Source organism: Erpetoichthys calabaricus, chromosome 3, assembly GCF_900747795.2.
Source record: "Erpetoichthys calabaricus chromosome 3, fErpCal1.3, whole genome shotgun sequence".
Classification (NCBI taxonomy): Eukaryota; Metazoa; Chordata; class Cladistia; order Polypteriformes; family Polypteridae; genus Erpetoichthys; species Erpetoichthys calabaricus.
Window position 1 is genome coordinate 10,306,761 of NC_041396.2, and position 23,269 is coordinate 10,330,029.

The 23,269-nt window shown below is 42.2% G+C and overlaps 1 protein-coding gene across 1 annotated transcript in view; it reads right to left on the bottom strand.

The window, feature by feature from the left end:
* The window catches only part of LOC114647651 (suppressor of tumorigenicity 7 protein homolog), a 163,318-nt gene that overhangs the window by 109,932 nt on the left and 30,117 nt on the right, over nucleotides 1-23,269 (bottom strand). The window contains exons 8-9 of the mRNA XM_051924430.1: nucleotides 14,929-15,026; nucleotides 11,550-11,664 (exon numbers count right to left, since the gene is read on the bottom strand). Of these exons, the coding sequence (XP_051780390.1) occupies nucleotides 11,550-11,664; nucleotides 14,929-15,026 (213 nt within the window). The remainder of the gene's footprint in view (nucleotides 1-11,549; nucleotides 11,665-14,928; nucleotides 15,027-23,269) is intronic.

A 23,269-nucleotide genomic window follows, 5' to 3' on the forward strand; every position in this document is an offset into this window, starting at 1 on the left:
GCCTTTCAGATGGCACAGCTTCCATAATCATCTCTACAGGCAGTCCCCAAGTTACGGACATCCAACATACGACTTACGAACGGGGCCGCAGCTGCTCTTTCATCTGTCTGGGAGACGCGACTCAGGCTCCTCAGTAACTGCCGCTCCGTCATCTTTGGCCTGGGGATGATTTCGCTGCTCGCGCAGTGTAGTGTCCCTCAGGTGGCACCAGTTGATGAATGGGGCGGTGGGAACAGCACCCCCTTCATTCTCAGTGGGCGGTTGGGTGCGTGGCAAGCGGTGACCCCAGGGTCCATAGTCATCAGGGCCACAGCTACCACTCGTGTCCAGGATGGAGGCTTGATGGGGGCGGTTCGCTGCCCGCCCACCACGCCGCCGCAGCTACTGCTCCTGACTACCCCGTTCGTTCTCGGTGGGCGGCTGGTGATGCTGCAAGCAGTGACCCGGTAGGGGCTGAACGGAGGCCATTGAGGGTGAATGATGCGGCAGGGGGTCAGCATTGTATAACACGGGTATCGAACTCCGAGCCTGGAGGGCTGCTATGGCTGCAGGTTTTCATTCTAACCCTATACCTAATCAGCAAGTAGTTTTTGCTGCTAATTAACTCCTTTTCCCTTCATTTTAATAGCCCAGTTTTTAAGGATTCAGCTCTCTAATTAATTCTTTTCTTCATTAATTGACAACCAAACAGAAATGAGTGACGTGAAACGAGCCAGCAGTTGACCAGCTATATTGGGGCTTCAAATGCCAACCAATTTCACTCCAACCATTTTCTTAATGAGAAGCCGATTGTTGCTGTTAATTAAACTCGTTATTTAATTCCATGGCTTGCTGCTGCTCTCATTCTGCCACAGCAGACATTTCCAAAACAATAGATTTTTCTGTTTTTTTCTAAAAACACAGTCAAAATGTTTTGGTGACCTGAGAGATCAGCCTTACTGACACCATCACCTTTCTTTATTTTCAGATGCTGTGTGATGGGCACAGGTGAGCAGGTCACGTGGCAGTTTGCTTTGTGTCTCATTGTTTGGCTGCTAAATAAGGAAAAAGAGACAACTAAGGGGCCCGAATCAAGTTAATTAAAATTAAAGCAAAAAAAGTTAATTAGCAGCAAAAACAGGTCACTAATTAAGAAGATGGTTAGAATGAACACCTGCAGCCACTGTGGCCCTCCAGGACCGGAGTTTGACATCCCTGTTGTATAGTGTGCCTCGGGTGGCTGTTTGTTGAATGGGGGCGGTGGTGGGCGATTCACTACCCGCCTTTGGCTGCACCCTGTTTGTTCTTGGTGGGCTGATGCTGCAGGCAGCATACTGTATTACAAGTGGAGGTGACTGTGTGGTGGGCGGGTGGTAAATCGCTCCTCGCCGCCCCCATTGATTCTCAATTGCAAGCCTGATTGTACTGTTACATATATAACAGGAAGTTGTCTCTCATCAGTACACCAGATGTGCCGACTGCTGTGATAGCGTGTACAGTGCTGTGCAGAAGAGCTCATCCTAACCTTTTGGCTTCACCCTTCAACAATGTCTCTGAAACACAAATCTGATGATACAGTAAAGAAGAGAAAATAAAGTAGGAATAATACAAAGTTCAGAGAGAGGTGAAACTCCATCATTCAATGGCAGAGCACTTGGTTACAGTTGGTCAACAATAGCATTTATTAAAATAACTAGCAAAATACCCGCGCTTTGCAGCGGCGATGCAAGCTTATGTAAAGGAGTGACAGAGACTTTACCACCATTACACGTGGCAGTTTGCTTTGTGTCTCATTGTTTGGCTGCTAAATAAGGAAAAAGAGAAAACTAAGGAACCCGAGTCAAGTTAATTAAAATCAAAGCAAAAAAAGTTAATTAGCAGCAAAAACAGGTCACTAATTAAGAAGATGGTTAGAATGAACACCTGCAGCCACTGTGGCCCTCCAGGACCGGAGTTTGACATCCGTGTTGTATAGTGTGCCTCGGGTGGCTGTCTGTTGAATGGGGGCGGTGGTGGGCATGTCCACCTATGAGCTTGACAATACTCACAGTGAACATCCATGGATCCAATGTGTGCTGTTTTGTCAGATTCATAATGTATGTTTGGGTCGTACGCAAATCCACAATCGGCTTTTTTGAGCCAAACCTGTTGTTTTCGTATGAGCCGCTTTTCATTATTGGGATCGTACCTAGAAACAGAAGCTCTGTTAACTTGTGGATTTGCCTGCAAATATTTAGCGGCAGCGTTTCTATGATTGTTGTGTTGAAGTTACATTCAGCGTCTGTCAAGCGTTGTAAGCATACAACTGGTTTCATCGATAACTTCGCATCCAGCTTTTGAGAGTTGAAACATTCATAAACATCAAAGTGTTCACTACTCAAATCATCACCTGTGAATCTAAGATGTTTAAGAGGCATTGGCGGTTGTCCAAAGGTGTAAAATATTTGGCCATTTCAGTACACTTGAAAGCGACAACTGAACAATTCAGCGGCAGCCATCAACTCACATGCAGAACCTTAGGTGAAGGGCTTAAGCATTTCACTCTCTAGTGCTCCTGTGTAGTATAATTATCTCCTGTACCGTCATCAGTCCACACCTTGAACCTGTCCCAGTCATTCAATACATAGGACACAATGTTTCTCCGGATATCAAGAGAGAGCCTGATATGGCCATGCAATATGTAACACAGAGAATGAAAAAGACAGTCGCCATCTCCGGGCATGGAAACCACTCTGTAAGTGACAGTTCTTTGATCGATGGTGATCACCTCAATAGACATGTTAATGGGGGTACGGTTGGAACGATAAAGGAAATGAGTACCTGAACAATGTAAACTAAGTCTAAAATACCTATACAATAACTATAATCGTAATAAACGAACAATAAAATAGCGGAGAAGCTGTGGATTAAATAAAAAGGCTGCAGTTATCAGCAGGGAGACATGAATACCATGGCAAAGCAAGGAAGGGAATGAAGAGACCAGAGCGACAGACAGCCTTATATAGGCGGGCAGCCAACTACGTGGGAGGCGTGGGGATAGAGGATCCAACGCCGCCTCACATGGCGACCGAGCTGCAGGCTATGGACGTATATATGTACGTAAGTAGGATTCAGTTAGCGTTGGGAACCCGCGTACCAAATTTGTTGAAGATGGGCCCATAAGTAACAAAGACTGTTGGAAAGTTCAATATGGCGGGTGACAGTAGCATCATACCACCGAAATAAGTACGTACAAGGGTGTCAGATAGCGCAGGGAAGCCGCCTACCAAATTTCGTGAAGATGGTGCCATAAATAAAGTTTAACATGGCGGATGTTGTCAACCGTTATGACTATTACGCGTAGAATTTCGAAAATGAAACCTGCTTAACTTTCGTAAGTAACCTGTAAGGAATGAGCCTGACAAATTTCAATCCTTCTACCGACACGGGAAGTTGCAGAATTAGTGATGAGTGAGTCAGTGAGGGCTTTGCCTTTTATTAGTATAGATGTACCTGTTCCGACTTACATGCAAATTCAACTTAAGAGCAAACCTACACTGCCACTCTCGTACGTAAACCGGGGACTGCCTGTACTTATTTGATGATGTCAAAGATCAACAACAACATTTATTTCTATAGTACATTTTAATACAAATGATGTAGCTCAAAGTGCTTTACAAGATATAGAAATAAAGATGTATAAACAATACAAATATAAAAATTAGGCAATACTAAATAATAAAGTTAGGTCCAATGGCCAGGGAGGACAGAACAGAACAAAAAGATAAAAACCTCCAGACGGCTGGGGGGTATTTTCTGTACGTCACTTAAATCATCCAAGATCAGATGCCTCATCTTGGATGAGTTAATGCCGGTGAAACTCATCCGGGATAAGTCGGTTTTTCAAACACAGCCGTGTATTACATTAGTTTAGCTGGATCTAATCATCCGAGATGAATGCGCGCCCGCGCTGAGTGAAAAGCACATATATATTGAGTCTAGAAAACATGATTAGCAAGTCTTTGATAGGCTGCAACAAAAATGATGAAAGAACGGGCGCATTTTTTCACACTAGCGGACCAGGACCTTTTACTCGAAGGATATAAAGAATTTCAAGATTTAATATGCACAAGGGGTAACACTGCAAAAGCAGCCCAAACCAGAAAAGACGGCTGGCAAAAAGTGGCCGACAAATAAACGCATAAGTAGTGTGCACTGTACTTACTAAATGCAGCGTTTCATTTCCTATATGTCAGATTAATTATTATTTAATATGTCATAATTCCAGATCAAACGTGAGCACAAGGAGAACATGGGAACAGGTTAAAGTGAAGTACAAGAATATACTTCAAACTGGTAAATATTGGTATATATCTATTTAAAGAACTGTTGACATAAAGAGTCATATATAATATAAAAAACATTAATTTTAAAGCTAATAAGAAGGCCAACAAGCAAGAAACAAGTGGAGGTCCACGTGGTCCAGACCTAACCCCTGCAGAAGAGTTGGCTCTCTAGCAAAATGCCCATCGCCCTGTTTCTGAGGGCATTCCAGGGGGAAGCTTCTCCTCAGAACCAGTGGCAGGATGCAGTGGTCAATTCATTTCAGGTAAAGGATGGTCATTGCATATATTTGTCCTCAATGTGTGCCATAGGTATGTTCCATATAGCCCTCTTTTTTAGTTGGGTCAGTTGCAGGGAATGTCATATCCCTTGAACCTGTGTTTTGACCAACGAGATATTGACGAAGGTCAAATATTTGATGAAGACACTGTGTCCGATTATTCATCAAGAGAAGAGGTACATTTTCCACATAATGTTTGATCAAACTCCACTCTGATCAGTCCCATGTGCCCCAATCACATTTGGAAATCCTGGCTAATGAGAATGTTAGGCCGATTGTGAGATTCTTTATGGAACTGTGGGTGTTTTTGCCCGTGTATTACCTACCTGCAATGACATGAAATGCCTCTTTTATTGTCTGCACACGCAGGTGTCCAGGATACACGATGAAAACCCGAAGGAAATATTTCAGAGCCAAACAGACTTTACGAATTGCCTGGCAAACTGCACTTTTAGATTGATTTTCCGCTTCGCCTACAGTATATAAAAAAAGTGCCGCTTGTAAAAAAAACCTCAAAGCAATGCCTACTGTCTGTGTGGTTGTGAGAGCCCGACTTCACCTAGTTTGACTTCGAATATAAAGGTGCTAATAAATCTTTGAGGTACAATATCCCCAAAAGCTAAAGCGGTATCTTTCGAAAAGAATTTCCTCCGGGAGCAATAAAGGATCTTGCCGATCGTGCAAACCCCTCTCTATATGAAATTCTCTTCTTATAATTTGTGCACCGAGATCAATTGGTTGCTCATTCATGAACGGCGAAGCCATGACTGAATGAATTCCATCCACGGACACTGATTAAGTGTGTGAGAAAATCCTTGCTTACATCAAACAAACCTGCTCAGAGCATGAATGCTATGATAACACATTCAGCAAGAGTTTTGAAAAAACGACAGATCCAGGATCATGCCAAATCGTCAACAATTACATCCGGCTCCATGAGTAATCCACATACGAAAAATACCCCCCTGGAGGAAAAAAAAAAACGAACAAAAATCTGCAGGGGTTCCAAAGACACGAGACCACCCAGCCCCCACTGGGCAACTCCCAATGTGTTTCCTAAATGATGACACACAACCAGAAAGTATGGTGCCAGGAATTCCGTCAAGAGAACTTAAGACTTTCTTAGAGGAAGTTGTGACAGGGGATGAAATGTGGGTTTCGCCAACATAACCCTGAACCCAAACGAGAGTTGATGCAATGGAAGCACAAGGGGTTCCCTCCCCGACTTCGAAGACAATTTTTGTGCAGCAGCCAGTCGAAGAAGTCATAAGATCTTGGACTGGGATACAAAGGATGTTCTTCTGTTGGAATTCATGCCACACAACTCAACCTACACTTCTACAGTCGTGGCCAAAAGTTTTGAGAATGTCAGTGTCATTTTATTTATATAGCACATTTAAAACAACATAGTAATGCTGTAACCAAAGTGCTTTACAATAAAAGAAGAGAAAAAAACATACAATTAACATAAATAACATAAATAGAAATAAAATAAATAGAAGTAATGTTACATAATCACAATGAGGAAACCATCAGCATTACTGAAGGTCACGGAAAGCCAGTGAATAGAAATGAGTCTTTAATCTCGTTATGAATTGTAGACGACTCCTTTATGTGATGAGGTAAAGAGTTCCGCAGGCGAGGCTGCCAACGCCCTGTCTGTCCCCCTTAGTTGTACACTTGGTACGAGGGACAAGAGACAACTGACCAGAAGATCTAAGCACTCCATTCAGATAAATAGCCAGGAGCAAGCCCATGTAAAGATTTAAAAACTAGCAACAAGATTTTAAAATCAATTCGAAAACTGCCAGGCAGCCAGTGTAAAGAAGCTAATATTGAAGAAACAGAGTCGGACTTTCTTGCCCCAACACAAAAGCGAGCGGCAGCAATCTGGACCAACTGTAACCTGCGTATCAGGGATTTGCTCATCCCAGAATACAGTGAGTTGCAGTAATCAAGGTGAGAAAAGATAAAAGCAGGAGTAGCTCTCTCAAGATCCCCAGAAGATAAAAAAGGCCTGATCTTACATAAAAGATGAAGCTGGAAAAAGCCACTCTTGACTACAGAATTAATCTGTTTCTCAAAAGAGAGGCAACTGTCAAAGGTAACACCAAGATTGCAGACTTGAAGTTTACAAAAGACAGAGAAAGAGCCGAGAAGTCCAAGACCAATTTGGGCTTTAGCTGATGAACCCACTATAAGCACCTCCGTTTTATTTTGATTCAGGTCAAGAAAATTATTAGCCATCCAGGATCTTAGTTCAAAAAGACACTTGTGCAGTCGATTCATTGCAGAGTTGCAGACGGGAATATAAACCTGTGTATCATTAGCATAGCAGTGAAAAGAAATGTTAAATTTCCTAAAAATCGCTCCAATAGGGTGAAGGTATATAGAGAATAAAATAGGACCGAAAATGGATCCCTGAGAGAACAACACATTTAAGAAGAGCAGTAGACAAAAAAGAGGAATTTAAAGTCACTGAAAAGTGTCTACCAGTTAGATATGACCTGAACCAGTTAAGAGCAGCCCAACAAGATAGATGTTCAAGCCACAACAGCAATATCTCATGGTCAATGGTGTCAAAGGCAGCAGTCACGTCAAGGAGGACAAGGACTGCAGCGCTATCTGAGTCAGTAATAATAGAGATCTCATCGAATACTTTCAGAAGGGCCGTCTCAACACCATGATAACGCCTAAAACCAGATTGGTAGATCTCAAATAAATTATTGGAGTTAAGGTGATCAACCAATTGATTATAAATAATTCTTTCTAATATTTTAGTCAGAAATGGCAATTGGGAAATTGGGCGAAAATTGGCTAAAACTCCAGGATCTAATTCTGCCTTTTTTAGACAGGGACGCACCGCAGCATGTTTAAAAAATGAGGGCACAACCCCCTCACTAATAGAACCAGTGATAATGGCTAATAAAGGTGGACCCAAAACATCAAAGGCTTCCACTAAGAGGCATGGTGGTACAATACCAAGAGGACTGGGAGATAGTTTAAGGGTGTCAATGGTACTTTTTAACTGTGAAAGTGAGATAGGATCAAAAGATTCCAAGACAATGCCATGATTAACATTAGGAAGTTCATAGCCAGTTGGAACAATATCACAGTGGATTATATCAATTTTACTGACAAACAATGAAAGAAACCGCTCACATGAAAGAACAGTGCTATTTAATCCCGTCACAGAATTAGGGTGAATGGCCACATTAATTGAATTAAATAAGACCCTAGAATTCTTAGAATGATGGGATACTACATCAGCGAAGAAATCATGTTTAGCTTTCTTAACTGCAACCTGGAAGTTGAATAGAAGTCCTAAAAAATCTGTTTAGAAACAATCAGTCCATCTTTTTTCCAATGCCGTTCCGCAGTTCGACAGGCATGGCATAGCGGTCCCGTAGTTTCATTTTGCCAGGGTGCAGGTCTTCGCTTATTACAACATATCTTGAGCGGAGCAATTGAGTCTAAAACCGTTTTACAAGAAGAATTAAATTCTAAAACAGAATCATCGATACCTCCATATTGGACATGTACATCTACACTAGAGAATATGGTTTTAAAATCGGATACAATAGAAGAATTTAAAAAAGCGAGAACAGCGTGGAGAACAACTAGTAGTAGGAACATCAACAGTAATATTCAAATCCATCATTATAGAAAAGTGATCAGTAAAAGAAACATTGCATTAATCAATATTATTAACTGAAATATCACGTGTTAAGAACAAGATCAAGAGTGTGACTGAGAGAAATTCAGTTGGTGTATTAATATGCTGGATAAAATCAAAGGAGTCCAATAGTGATAATAAGTCATTAACCAAAGGTTTCGAGTGACAACAAACGTGAATGTTAAAATCACCAACAATGAATACAAAAGTATTGGTTTTCACAAAGTCTGCTGCTTCAGTGTTTTTAGATCTTTTTGTCAGATGTTTCTCTGGTGTACTGAAGTAGAATTATAAGCAGTTCAGAAGTTTCAAAGGCTTTTATTGACAATGACATGAAGTTTATGTGCAGAGTCCATATTTGCAGAGTTGGCCCTTCTTTCATTTTCAAGACCTCTGCAATTCGCTATGGCAGGCTGGCAATCAGCTTCTGGGCCCAATCCTGACTGATGGCAGCAGCTCATTCTTGCATAATCAATGCTTGGAGTTTGACAGAATTGCTGGGTTTTTGTTTGTCCACCTGCTTCTTGACCACAAGTTCTCAATGAGGAGTTTCCTGGCCATGGACCTCAAATGTCAATGTTTTGTTCCCTAAGCCACTTAGTTCTCACTTTTGCCTTATGGCGGGGTGATCCATCATCCTAGATTGTTCATTGTTGGTCACCAAACTGCTCTTGGATGGTTGGGAGAAGTTGCTCTCCCAACTTTGTGAGAAACTGTCAGCCGGCGCATTGCTCTTTCACAACACACCATGCTACAAATACCAAGAGTTGAAGGCTGCTCTCAGGCAATGTGGCTTCATAGAGCTTAACCAAGCACTGTACAGTCTAGACGTGGCTCAAAAAGATTACTTTCTCTTTCGTAAAGAAGTTCCAACGTGGATGTCGATTTCTCAATGATAATTACTTCAAAGAGGCGATAACGGGTTCTCCGGTGGACCAAAAGAATCCTTCTATTCTGAAGGAATTAAGTCACTGGAGGTAAAGTGAACCAAGTGCGTTGAAGCCATGGGTGATTACATTGAAAAGTAATGACGCAAGTTTGACCATCACATTTTATTTTCATAGTCAGGTAGACAAATTATCGGAACGATAAGCAAGAAGCTGAATGTTCAATTAATACGGTCTTGGCCTAACATCTAGTCAACTTGATCGGTATGTTTTTCTATCAATTTGCCCTATTTATAATATGAGGTTTTATTTTCACGTTCAGGTAGATAAATTAGTGAACACCCCTCGTACGATGAGCAACAAGCCAGTTGTTAAATTAATACGTTCTTGGCCTAAGACCTTGTTGACTTCAGCAGTATCTTTTATCCCCCGCTCCATTTGCCCTGTTTTAATGAAAATCTTGTCAAATATACTATAACTAGACATTAAGCCCATTACAATAACGGGCGCTAGAACGGTGGTCCATAAACATTAGTAGGTACAGTCTATATTAAATGGCAAGGGACCTTTTACCTCATTAAATTTCTTCCATAAAATGCCTGTAATTTTCTCTGACAGTAATACTGGCTTTGCTGCCCATAATATGCGTTTAATTTTCTGTCACAACAGTGGGCAATCAGCAGATTCTCCCCAGCAATTGATGTAATGTGCGCGAAAATAAATCTACTTGTACTTTACACTTTACCGGGCCAAGCTTCTTAATCCCAAATCTGACATCCTCAGCGTGAACACTTGCACAACAATGGTGAAGCTGGTCTCCACGTCTCAGTACCCAACTGGATTTTTCATGTTTTCTGTTTTAGGTCTTTCCTCATTTACCGAAATCCGAATGGATCTGCCGCGGCATATTTTATAGGTCCCGCACTCTCTGTCTTGTGTGACGCGTCACCGGCCTTTGAAGCATCGCACCGTGCCCCGCGCATGCGCACTTCACCAGAAGACACACACACACAGACACAGGACGCACACAGGGGTTTTATGAAAGAGGATAATAGGAAGAGGAGGAAGAAGACAATGAAGAAGATGAAAACGATGTAGAAGAAAATGGCAAAGTAGAAGAAGAAGAAGAAGAAGATGACGACAAAGAGGAACAAGACAAAGACGACAACGGCAAAGAAGCCAACAAACAAGAGGAAAACGAAGAAGAAGATGACGAAGAAGTTATTACATTTAGTGTTTTTCTTATTACAAAAAGCACTTTAGTGATGGGGAGCCACTTCTACCACCACTAATGTGTAGCATCTACCTGCATGACCGTGTGATGCGATGGCAGCCATTTTTCCAGCAGTACACTTACTTACCACACATAAGTGATGAAGAGGTGAGAGACAGTTAGCCAGTTGGACACACAAGGGATGATTAAGGGGCCAGAATGACTGGGCCATGGAGGGCAATTTAGCCTGGACCTCGTGATGCACCCTACTCTTTATCAAGGATGCCTAGGGATCTTTAATGACCGTAGAGAGTCAAGACCTCAGTTTTACGACTCATCTGAAGGATGGCACCATTTTTACAACACGGTGTCCCCATCACTGCACTCTGGTATTAGGATCCATACTCAGACCACAGTGCCGCCCTCTGCTGGCTCTGCCAGCACCTCTTCCAGCAGCAACCCGAGCTTTTCCTGGTTGTCCTGGCCGTGCCCAAACATGCTTAGCTTCATATGGATGACCTGTTCTGAAGTGAATGTGGTAGTATAGCTTGACAGCATTATAATTAGTTTTGACAATGGCATGTGGAAACCTGCAGGACCCACAACCCCCCCAATAACATGGGAAGAGAAAAAATAAGAAGACGAAGTATGTACCAGACTTTAAATTAGGCTTACAAAATGCAGCAATTTTGAAAACAGAAAATATCTGGCCTAAAATGACTTGGCAGTTGGACATAAAAATGCTGGCCGGTACAAATCTATACTGCTCACTAAATGCATGTGAACTCTGTTTGACAGAGAAAGGGGCTGCAGCCTCCTTAACCCCATACACTCACATATAGGCTCAAAAATATGTAAAATACAGTTAAATACCAGTGAGTCTTGCCAGCGTAGCTTCGGGGGAAAATAGGGGAGAAAAAAAAAGAAACCTGGCTATAACTCAGAAAAACTGACCAGGTCATCTATAAAAGAAAAAAAAAAACAGTACTTTCTGTTATAAATCTTTTTTATTTAATCCAGCTGAAATACAGCTTAACCTACGCCATTCTAAAGCTGTCATACACTACAAAAAGTTTCAAAGCTAGGACAAGGATCAGATAGGCACCTGGGGCAATTGTGGGAGGCAACTCAGAAAAACGGAGTTTTCTCTCTTTTGTGAATATATAATAATAAAAAAAAACAGCTGCTTACCATCATATTTAGCGAGCACAGCCTGGACATCAGCATACGCTTGCAGCTCAAGGAGTGCCTCCAGTAAATTTTCATGTACGTTTAACATGCCCAGGGGTGGAAACTCCTTCATTAACTAAGCAAAAAACAAAACAGGGGAAAAAAGTTACAAGGACTGCAAATCAAGATTTTTTTTAATAAATTTGTAAGAATTAAAAGATCTGCTGCTTAAAACGGAAAACTGGGAATCAAGAAGCTGTCAAGAGATATCCAGACAAAAAGCAGAAACTGTTTTGAGAAAGAAAAGAAAAAAATCTACATTTGTCTCTAATTAATTTTTCAGACTTACTATAAAACAAGAGGAGTAGTATTATCCAATGGTAAAGTCAGGTTTATAAAGGTTACACTAGTGGGCGGAAAAATGACACAGTGTTTGGCAACGTATGATAATCGAAGGAACCAGGGTCCGGTGTCTAACGGCAATGACAGGTCACTGTTCGCAAAGACTTTATGCTTGCATATTTGCATCACTTTTTAATTTGGGAACTCGGGTTTGTCTCCCTTATTTCATCTGTTTTAGGTTAAGTGGCCTGCGGTGGGTTGGCACCCTGCCCAGGATTGGTTCCTGCCTTGTGCCCTGTGTTGGCTGGGATTGGCTCCAGCAGACCCCCGTGACCCTGTGTTTGGATTCAGCGGGTTGGAAAATGGATGGATGGATAGGTTAAGTGGCAGCTCCAAACTGGCCTTGCATGAGACGTGGGTCTTTGATGGACTTGCACTCCATCGAAGGTTAATTCCTGCCTTGCATCAACCGATGCTGCCCTAGCCTCCAGCGGCCTATAAGTCTGAACTCAAACACATGGATTTGAGAAAGTTAGGTTAGGGTTATACTTGGATAGGCTGAAGGTTAAACTGCTGGTGAGTAAACCTAAGGCAGTTCATCCACCCATTTTCCAACCCGCTGAATCCAAACACAGGGTCACGGGGGGTCTGCTGGAGCCAATCCCAGCCAACACAGGGCACAAGGCAGGAACCAATCCCGGGCAGGGTGCCAACCCACCACTGCCTAAGGCAGTCCCTTAATCTAAATATACCAATATACACCATTTCTATAAGGGATTTAAGCATAAAGCTTTCTAGAATGGCACTTGTCATATACCATGCTGCACGATTACAATACTTCTGCACTTGTACCAGGGACCACCAGGAAACAGATGTGAGAGACGGCTGGCAGCTCAGCCCCTGAAATGGAAGGATTGGGGAAGGCAACTACTTTTGGACACTGCCTCTTCCAAAACGATAGATGGTAGCTCCCCTGGAGTGTAGAAGTGCCTCAGATTCCCACAGAGCATCCTGGGACTTGGGAGTTTGGTTTCTCAGCCCTGTTGGGAGCCATGGGAGCCGCCAGGGGTGCTGTGAAAGGACCTGGGGAGTCATGCTTCTCTTATAGCCCCGAAGTCACGAGGACAGAAGCCCCAAAGTACTTCCGGGCTGATTAAAGAACTTGGGTTCTCTATCTGACCCGGAAGTGCTGCTGGCAAGTCACATGGGAGGAAGAACAGAAGCATTTCTGGGCCAAGGACTATTTAAAGGACTGTTGGGACCTCAGCAAGAGAGCCAGAGTCGGGTGGAGGTGGACAAAGCTTGCTGGGAGGTGTGGAGGAGAAAGAAGAGAGAAAATTGTGAATATTATTGAGTTTATTTGATTGTATATTATGGCTGTGCTGCTAGGGGAAGCACTGTAGAAGAAGAAGAAAAGAATTAAACAACTTCTTAGTGCTTTTAACCTGTGTGCCTGTCTGTTGGGTGTAAGGGGCAATAGTGCCACCTAGCGTCCACGCAGAATATGGCCAGTGTTTCTCTATTACAGATCAGAACTCTGATTGAGGTAATATTTGTAAAGCAGTAATGGCACACCATACAATAACGTGCAGTGAATACACTTGACTCCTAGTCTTCATTCTCTTTCTCTGTATGTTTACCATTCGTTTGCTCAGATGTTGATGTGCTTGCTGCTTCCTGAGCAGCTCTTCTTTTCTCCACCCTAGCAGCCCGCTTCTTTTCTTCTTTCATCGGCATCTTTTCGCGTGAATAATGATTAAATCAGTGTTTGTGTTGCAATTACTTTTTTCACTGAAGCTGGCACTTAAGTCTTCAATCTGCCCCAAGATTGATTTAAGGTTTGAAGAGGTAAGGGAAGTGATGGCGAAAGTGGTAGGGAATGAGAACAGTGCCCGTACGCATGCGCTGCATGGCCGCCCTGAGTTGATTCTACAATAAAATAAAATAAAAATTTAAAAAGAGTAATAAAAATCAACACCCTGAAGATGGAGAGTAGAGGTCACGTAATATATGTGTACCAAATTTCAGGTCAATAGGTAAAACGGTTTGCGAGTTACAGGTGATATAAAATCCTGGACAGACAAACGGACAGCCACAGTAGCGTATTATATATAAAGATTAGTTACATTAAGCCTAATTGCATATTTGCATTGTTTCCTACTGAGAGGAGATGAAGAAAATTAGTATTATTCTTTAGGGGTGGGGGTTGATATGTTTGGAACCTTTTTGGCTTTTTTTGTAAAACTTGATTTGTGTATGGAATGTTATTTACATAACTATGAAGACATCAATACTAAATAAAACAGCCATCTTGAATTCACATCACAGATGCCTCCAACCGGACAATCAGTCATTCAGCCGATTTAAATGGAGAAAAGTTGGCACTCTGCTATATGGTGTTATCGTGCGTCTCAAACCCATTTTTGTTTGTTTTTTTTTGTTTTTTTAATCAAAGTTATATTAAGAAGACAGAAAACAGAAGTTTAATTTACTCTAACATACAGTGGCTATGAAAACATCAATACCAAATAAAACACTCATCCCAGGGCACCCACCACATGTCCCCAAAGAGCACAAGTGAATCAAGGAAGAGACACAACTACACACAGGAAATTATTATTATTATTATTATTATTATTATTATAGGGTTATTAAGTAAAGCTCCCACCCAGGTAAGTCTGAATAGGTTTAATATAAGATTGCTACTTAGAAATGAATTCTAGAAGCAGCATGAGGGTATAGAAAGAAGATATCTCAAACCCAGTTGTTGCCCGTGTGGACTCTGCACATTCTCTCCATGTCATTGTTGATTTTTCCCCAGGTCTCCCCATATCCTAAAGACAAGCAGATTAAACTTACCTGGCAATTTTAAATGAACCACAGATGTAGTGCGAGTTTAAGTGGACCCCACAATACACCGGGGCTCCCCATCAGGTACTGGTTTTCTGCCCCGTACTCTGTACTACCGTAACAGACTTCAGCCACCCATGAGCCTGCACTGGATTAGGTACACTTAAGACTGTTAAAATAACGGATGTGAAATATCATCCTTACTTACATCTCTCATCATCTTCACGGCCTCCCGGATCCTCCCCAATTTACGGGTACACATGGCTAATCTTCTTTTAATGTACACAAGCACATTTGTGTCCTTTCCTAAACAAAAGAAGTCATTTACAGCACTATTTTATTTCATTCAATTCATTCTGATTGGTTTTTAATCTTGTATAAGATTAAACAGGTTGAAGAACAAAAGAAAAAAAAAATAAAATGTTTTAAGATGTTCTCAAAAAGAATTGGTGAAGTTTTATACATCTATGTATTTCATTGCAAAGCATTCATATGCCACAAGCAGGCAAACAAAGAAATATTTGCAATTGGCAATTAAATCAAAACTTGCCCTAAGAAGCTTAAGATTTTCACATGCTAAAGAATTACATTTAACAGAGACGTGCCCACTGGCAGCTGGCATCATGTTGTTCACTGGCTGTTACAAGGCTGTGGGTTCAGCTCCTGACTGTGACCTATTGAGTGGTCTGGAGCAAGTCACTTAACTGGGCTGTATACAGCTGAAGTCAGAAGATTCCATAAACTTCGGGTGAATTCTTTCAAACTCACTTTATAACTCCTCCACAGCTTTAACACTAACAAACTATAAATTTGGCATACTGTTGCAAGACGTTTACTAGATTAAGAAGTGAAGTGATGATTAATCTTAATACATAATTCGCCAGCCTCCTCACTCACTCACGTCCGTCCGAAGCCGAATGCGCAGTCGCCTTCTGCGCAGCTGCCCGAAAAACCTTATGAGACCGACATCGCGGCAGGCGGCGGATTTACGGCTGCGAAAAGAGAAAGGCGACTTCGATCGACATCCAACCCCAACATCGCGGCAGGCGGCAGATTTACGGCCGCAAAAATTCAAAGAGAAAGGCGACTTCGATTAAAGCTCTAGAGGCCTGAAAGGCGATTTCGACTACAGCTCGAGGCCTAATTACGCAATCTGATTCAATTACGCATTCATTCAATACACCTATACAGTGGAACCTTGAGATACGATCACCTCTGTATACGAGAAATTCAAAATACGAGGAAAGTATGAGCGAAAAATTCAGATCTAAATACGAGCATTGGCTCGCGTAACGAGCCACGAGCCAGGCTGTGGGTATAGCTCGCGGCTTAGCGAGGGGGCGTGGTAGCAGTAGCGAGCCGCAGGGCGATCTGCGGTGTCTGCGTTTCTCACCTAAGTGCACAGGTGGGAAACTGCCCACATCCATGATTGTTCCTGTGGCTGATGGGCTGCAGCTGCCATGTCCTCCCCGCATATATAGAGAAGCGCGAGCCGGTTAAGGGGGAGAAGAAGTAAAAGAAAAGAGAGGAGAGAGAACGGAGGTTGCAGGAGGAGGCAGGAAGCAGCAGGAATCGGCAGCAGTAGGAAGTCGGTGCGGGAGAGCGAGCGAGTGCAGGCTCGCGTGTAGCTGAACAGTGAGCTGAACAGGCGAGCCAAACAGCTGAAGCAGGACGGTGTAGAGAAGGTCAGCTGCATTAAGAGTGTCTTGCCTGTTGCAGAGCCCACATGGGAGAAGCAGGTGAGACGCTGACGCTAACAGAGAAGAAGCACCGGGGATTGTCATCTGTTTTTTAAAGACTGCTTCCTGTTGACATTTTAATCTCGTGTTAAAGGATTGTTATTCTTGTGTATTTTAAACCTCCACTTCACAACTGTTTTAAGGATTATTTATTTAAAGATTTATTGAATGCTCTACTGCACTTTGGACACCTGTTTTGATTCTTTTAATAATCAGTTATATTATTTACCAGTGTCATTTATTAAAGGTAGACTACAGTATATATAATTTATCAGTGTTATTTGTTAGGAAAATTGATTTTTATGTTAATATATTTGGGGTGCGGAACGGATTAACTGGATTTCCATTATTTTCAATGGGGAAGTTTGTTCTAGATACGAGAAATTCGCTATACAAGCTCAGTGCTGGAACGAATTAAACTCTTATCTAGAGGTTCCACTGTATCAGGTTTGTGCTGCTTATGCTTATTACTATTCCACTCGTGCCAGTTTCATCTTACGTTGTCGAAACGGGCTCTTTGTCTAGTAATAAATAATTCTTTCCATTTATATAGCGCTTTTCTCATTACTCAAAGCACTCAGCAATTGCAGGTTAAGGGCCTCAATCAAAGGCCCAACAGAGCAGAGTCCCTATTGGCATTTACGGGATTCAAAGCGGCAACCTTCCGATTGCCAGTGCAGATCCCTAGCCTCAGAGCCACCACTCCGCCCTAGTGGATTAGTGAGCAGCAGTATAGTTTCATGCCAAGAAAGAGAACCACAGATGTGATGTTTGCTCTGAGGGTGTTGGTGGAGAAGTTTAGAGAAGGCCAGAAGGAGTTGCATTGTGTCTTTGTGGACCAGGAGAAAGCAAATGACAGGGTGCCTCAAGAGGAGCTGTGGTATTGTATGAGAAAGTCAAGAGTGGCAGAGAAGTATGTAAGAGTTGTACAGGATATGTATGAGGGAAGTGTGACAGTGGTGAGGTCTGCGGTAGGAGTGATGGATGCATTCAAGGTGAAGGAGGGATTACATCAGAGATCGGCTCTGAGCCCTTTCTTATTTGCAATGGTGATGGACAGGTTGACAGACGAGATTAGACAGGAGTCCCCATGGACGATGATGTTTGCTGATGACATTGTGATCTGTAGCGATAGTAGGGAGCAAGTTGAGGAGACCCTGGAGAGGTGGAGATATGAAAGGAGAGGAATGAAGGTCAGTAGGAACAAGACAGAATACATGTGTGTGAATGAGAGGGAGGTCAGTGGAATGGCGAGGATGCAGGGAGTAGAGTTGGCGAAGGTGGATGAGTTTAAATACTTGGAATCAACAGTACAGAGTAGTGGGGATTGTGGAAGAGAAGTGAAAAAGAGAGTGCAGGCAGAGTAGAGTGAGTGGAGAAGAGTGTCAGGAGTGATTTGTGACAGACGGGTATCAGCAAGAGTGACAGAGAAGGTCTACAGGACGGTAGTGAGACCAGCTATGCTATATGGGTTGGAGACGGTGGCACTGACCAGAAAGCAGGAGACTGGAGCTGGAGGTGGCAGAGTTAAAGATTCTAAGATTTGCATTGGGTGTGACGAGGATGGATAGGATTAGAAATGAGGACATTGGAGGGTCTTCAGGTTAGACAGTTTGGAGACAAAGTCAGAGAGGCAAGATTGTGTTGGTTTGGACATGTGCAGAGGAGAGATGCTGGGTATATTGGGAAAAGGATGCTAAGGATAGAGCTGCCAGGGAAGAGAAAAAGAGGAAGGCCTAAGAGAAGGTTTATGGATGTGATGAGAGAGGACATGCAGGTGATGAGTGTAAAAGAACAAGATGGAGAGGACAGGAAGATATGGAAGAAGATGATCTGCTGTGGCAACCCCTAACGGGAGCAGCTGAAAGAAGAAGAAAGTTAAAGATGTTGACTTTGTGCAGGGCCAAAGTCATTTTTTCCCCCCATTTTTTAACAGACCTCAGAGTATTTCACTTTTTATTGACCACATCACAATTCCAGTGGGTCACTTTGTTCATATTTTGTAGCACTGCCTTTAAATTGTTTAACTTCAGCCGAACGTTTTATGTCACCTACTGACAATAAGTTGTTGGAATTTTGGCCCATTCCTCCAGATACAACTGGTGTAACTGGAAAAAGGTTTGCAGGCCTTGTTGCTCGCAGGGCTGTGGAGTCGGAGTCAGAGACAATTTGGGGTACCTGGAGTCGGAGTCGGCAAAAATGTACCAACTCCAACTCCTAATAAATTTAAATCTGTCTATTATAAAAAAAATAAATAAAAAAAAAACTTGTGATGAGATAAGACTTTTTCCCGGGGAGAAGACGTAATCTTTTGAAGAAAGACAGAGACACATTCACTTCTCACGAGACAGACAAGTCATGTCATACTTACAATCCTCAGACGGAAGTCCTGTGATACACATGCAGAGCAGGTTAGAGATAATGGAAGTAGGAAAATTCCAAAGTTTCAAAAAATAAGAGTAAAAAAAAAAAAAAAAAAAAAAAACACCTGTTACTTGTATCCCCAATGTATCACCGTTTAAGAGGGGTTTCGGAGGAGCAGCCGTATCAACAAACTGAAAATATTACTTGGAGATAACGGAACAGCAAAAACGGAACGAATATTCAGGTGCTGTACAGGCTTTTAAACGGTCAAAGCTCCACACGAAATGCAGATCACGTGTCGCAGCAGCAGCAAGCCAACAGCTTCTCTAGGCTGATTAGAGGACTACAGGGGATGAGTTATGAGGAAAGATTAAAAGACCTGAGCCTTTACAGTTTAAACAAAAGGAGATTAAGAGGAGACCTGAGTGAAGTGTTTAACATTATGATGGGAATTAGTCCAGTGGATCGAAACGGTGACTTTAAAATGAGTTCATCAAGAACACGGGGACACAGTTGGAAACTTGTCACACAAACATTAGGAAGTTTTCCTTCACATAGAGAATGACAGACACTTGGAATAAGCGACCAAGTAGTGTGGTAAACAGGAGGACTTTAGAGACTTTCAAAACTCGACTTGATGTTATTTTGAAGGAATTAAGTGGACAGGACTGGCGAGCTTTGTTGGGCTGAATGGCCTGTCTTCGTCTAGAGCAGCGGTGCTCAAACTTCTTTAGAATTTCTTGCGTGGCGGTCCCTTTAAAATTTGTTCAATGGCTCGCGGACCCAATGCGCGGCACTGCATAGGTACAGGCTGCTGTGAATAAAACATTTTTTGACAAACAATTATTTATTCAGAAAATATTACGTACATGTTAGTTATTAAATTTAAGTTAACATTTTAATGGGATGGATGCATCTGCTTTGCCTTAACCATTTGAGTTGAGCGGGCAATTTCACCACTTAAAAACAAAAAAAATGTAAAATATGTTGTTTGTTGATTATCTGTATCCATCTTTAGTGCTCTTATTTGCTTCTAAAATATATGAAAACTGTTCGCGAGTGTTTTGATTCTATGAAAGAAATCGATAATTTTTGATTATGATAAAAAATAATAAGGGCTGGTTTGTGCCGAGCAATAACGGTGGGAAAACAATGCGGTGGCAGCGAATAACGGAACAGCGGATTAGTGGTCGGGTCTAGGTGGTGGTGGTAACGACGGAGCTCAGTCACTTACTTCACCTCAGATGGTAAAGGTTAATAATTATAAAAATATAAAAAGTATAAATATGCAATCATTTCTCACGGTCCCACCAAAACCGCTTTGGGACTCCAGTTTGAGAACTGCTGGTCTAGAGAGTGTTCGAATGTTCTAAAAAATGACTTTTGCCCTGCACAAAGTAGACATCTTAAACAATATGCCAAATTAATAGTTTGTTAGTATAAAATCCGTAGAGGGCTTAGAAGGTTTTAAAGAATTTAATCAAAGTGTATGGAAACTTCAGACTTCAAATGTGGCTGTATAAATGGGAACAACTGCACATGCTTCTGGACAGCTCAGATTTCCTGATATCTTAAAATGGGACTCGCCTCCATTGGTAATTTCTTAAAAAACAGTTCATATCATCTCAAATTTTATGTCAAGATATCTTAAATGCATCTCAAGATACTGTCAATTCGCAACTAGAAAACAACACGAAAGTCAAAGACGTGAATATTAAAGCATTGAACATATGGAAAATAGGGGGTTAGAATGCCACAAGCACCAAAAATGAATCTTTCACTGAAGACGTGAAAAAATGTAAAAGTGCACACATGCGCCATCTAGTGGCTGTGGTTGAGCATGAGTAGAGCGGACTGCTCCACTCACACACACACACCCACACACACAGGTATTTCATTTATATACAGTGGAAACTATTCACAGCGTATCACTTTTTCCACATTTTGTTATGTTACAGCCTTATTCCAAAATGGATTAAATTCATTTTTTTCCTCAGAATTCTACACACAACAACGTGAAAAAAGTTTACCTGAGATTTTTGCAAATTTATTAAAAATAAAAAAATTGAGAAAGCACATGTACATAAGTATTCACAGCCTTGTATTCAAAATTGAGCTCAGGTGCATCCTGTTTCCCTTGATCATCCTTGAGATGTTTCTGCAGCTTCATTGGAGTCCACCTGTGGTAAATTAAGGTGATTGGACATGATTTGGAAAGGCACACACCTGTCTATAGAAGGTCCCACAGTTGACAGTTCATGTCAGAGCACAAACCAAGCATGAAGTCAAAGGAATTGTCCGTAGACCTCCGAGACAGGATTGTCTCGAGGCACAAATCTGGGGAAGGTTACAGAAAAATTTCTGCTGCTTTGAAGGTCCCAATGAGCGCAGTGGCCTCCATCATCCGTAAGTGGATGAAGTTCGAAACCACCAGGACTCTTCCTAGAGCTGGCCGGCCATTTAAACTGAGCGATCGGGGGAGAAGGGCCTTAGTCAGGGAGGTGACCAAGAACCCGATGGTCACTCTGTCAGAGCTCCAGAGGTCCTCTGTGGAGAGAGGAGAACCTTCCAGAAGGACAACCATCTCTGTAGCAATTCACCAATCAGGCCTGTGTGGTAGAGTGACCAGACGGAAGCCACTCCTAGTAAAAGGCACATGGCAGCCTGCCTGGAGTTTGCCAAAAGGCACCTGAAGGACTCTCAGACCATGAGAAAGAAAATTCTCTGGTCAGATGAGACAAAGATTGAACTCTTTGGTGTGTATGCCAGGCGTCACGTTTGGAGGAAACCAGGCACCGCTCATCACCAGGCCAATACCATCCCTACAGTGAAGCATGGTGGTGGCAGCATCATGCTGTGGGGTTGTTTTTCAGTGGCAGGAACTGGGAGACTAGTCAGGATAAAGGGAAAGATGACTGCAGCAATGTACAGAGACATCCTGGATGAAAACCTGCTCCAGAGCGCTCTTGACCTCAGACTGGGGCGACAGTTCATCTTTCAGCAGGACAACGACCCTAAGCACACAGCCAAGATATCAAAGGAGTGGCTTCAGGACAACTCTGTGAATGTCCTTGAGTGGCCCAGACTAGAATCTGATTGAACATCTCTGGAGAGATCTTAAAATGGCTGTGCACCGACGCTTCCCATCCAACCTGATAGAGCTTGAGAGGTGCTGCAAAGAGGAATGGGCCAAACTGGCCAAGGATAGGTGTGCCAAGCTTGTGGCATCATATTCAAAAAGACTTGAGGCTGGAATTGCTGCCAAAGGTGCATCGACACAGTATTGAGCAAAGGCTGTGAATACTTATGTACATGTGCTTTCTCAGTTTTTTTATTTTTAATAAATTTGCAAAAACCTCAAGTAAACTTTTTTCACGTTGTCATTATGGGGTGTTGTGTGTAGAATTCTGAGGAAAAAAATGAATTTAATCCATTTTGGAATAAGGCTGTAACATAACAAAATGTGGAAAAAGTGATGTGCTGGGAATACTTTTTAGATGCACTGTCTGTGTAATGGGCCTTCTTCGGGAAACAAACAACAGGTTACAACCTATGGATGTTCTACAGCAATTAAAACAAATGAAGCCTTGCAAGGTGAACCAAAAAATTTGCACAGGTGTCCCAACTTCTGTTAAAAACCGTCTGTGTGTCTTAAAGAAGAGTTGGAACAGTCTATGTCACTACACTCTCTGAAGTCCTGCTTGGACAATATTCCAGTGATAATGACAAGAAAATGGCAATTAACAAATTAAATTATAACCATTAAAAGTGTAGGCCTTTCATTCAGATAAATTGCAAATCAAATCAAAAGTGTCAGTGAGTCCAGTAGTGTCCCCCACAATCCAAAGGCAATTGGAAGCTGAAACTCTGAATGGAAGAGACCTGGCAGACCCAAAGTCTCCAGCCAATCAGAAGACAAGTTTCTGAGGGTCACCAGCTTGCATGATCAGCGCCTCACAGCAGATTCAAGCACAGCTTAACAGTGCAGGTCGATAAAAGCAAGTGTCAGCTTTGTACTGTGAAGTGGAGACTTTGTGCTGCAGGGTTTGACAGGGCAAGTGACAGGAAGAAAGCCATTCCTTACAGGACAAAACAGGGCCTTGAAATACTGGCTATGGATTAGTGTTATGGGCCAATGAATCCAAATTTGAAATCTTAGGTTCATCACATAAGGTTTTTGTACCCCGTTGTAATTTCTCAACTGAGACCCTCCACCTGCGTCCTTGACCCAATACCAACAAGTTTTTTCAAAGAAGTATCGGGTGTGCTAATTGTTAGTATTCTTCACATAGTAAACTCGTCATTAGATACGGGGGTCTTCCCAGACTGTCTTAAGTTAAACCCCTGCTCAAGAAAAATAATCTCGACTCCTCTGCTTTTGAAAATTTTAGACCTATTTCTAACCTGCCTTTCTTAAGTAAAATTCTAGAGAAGGCAGTCATTACA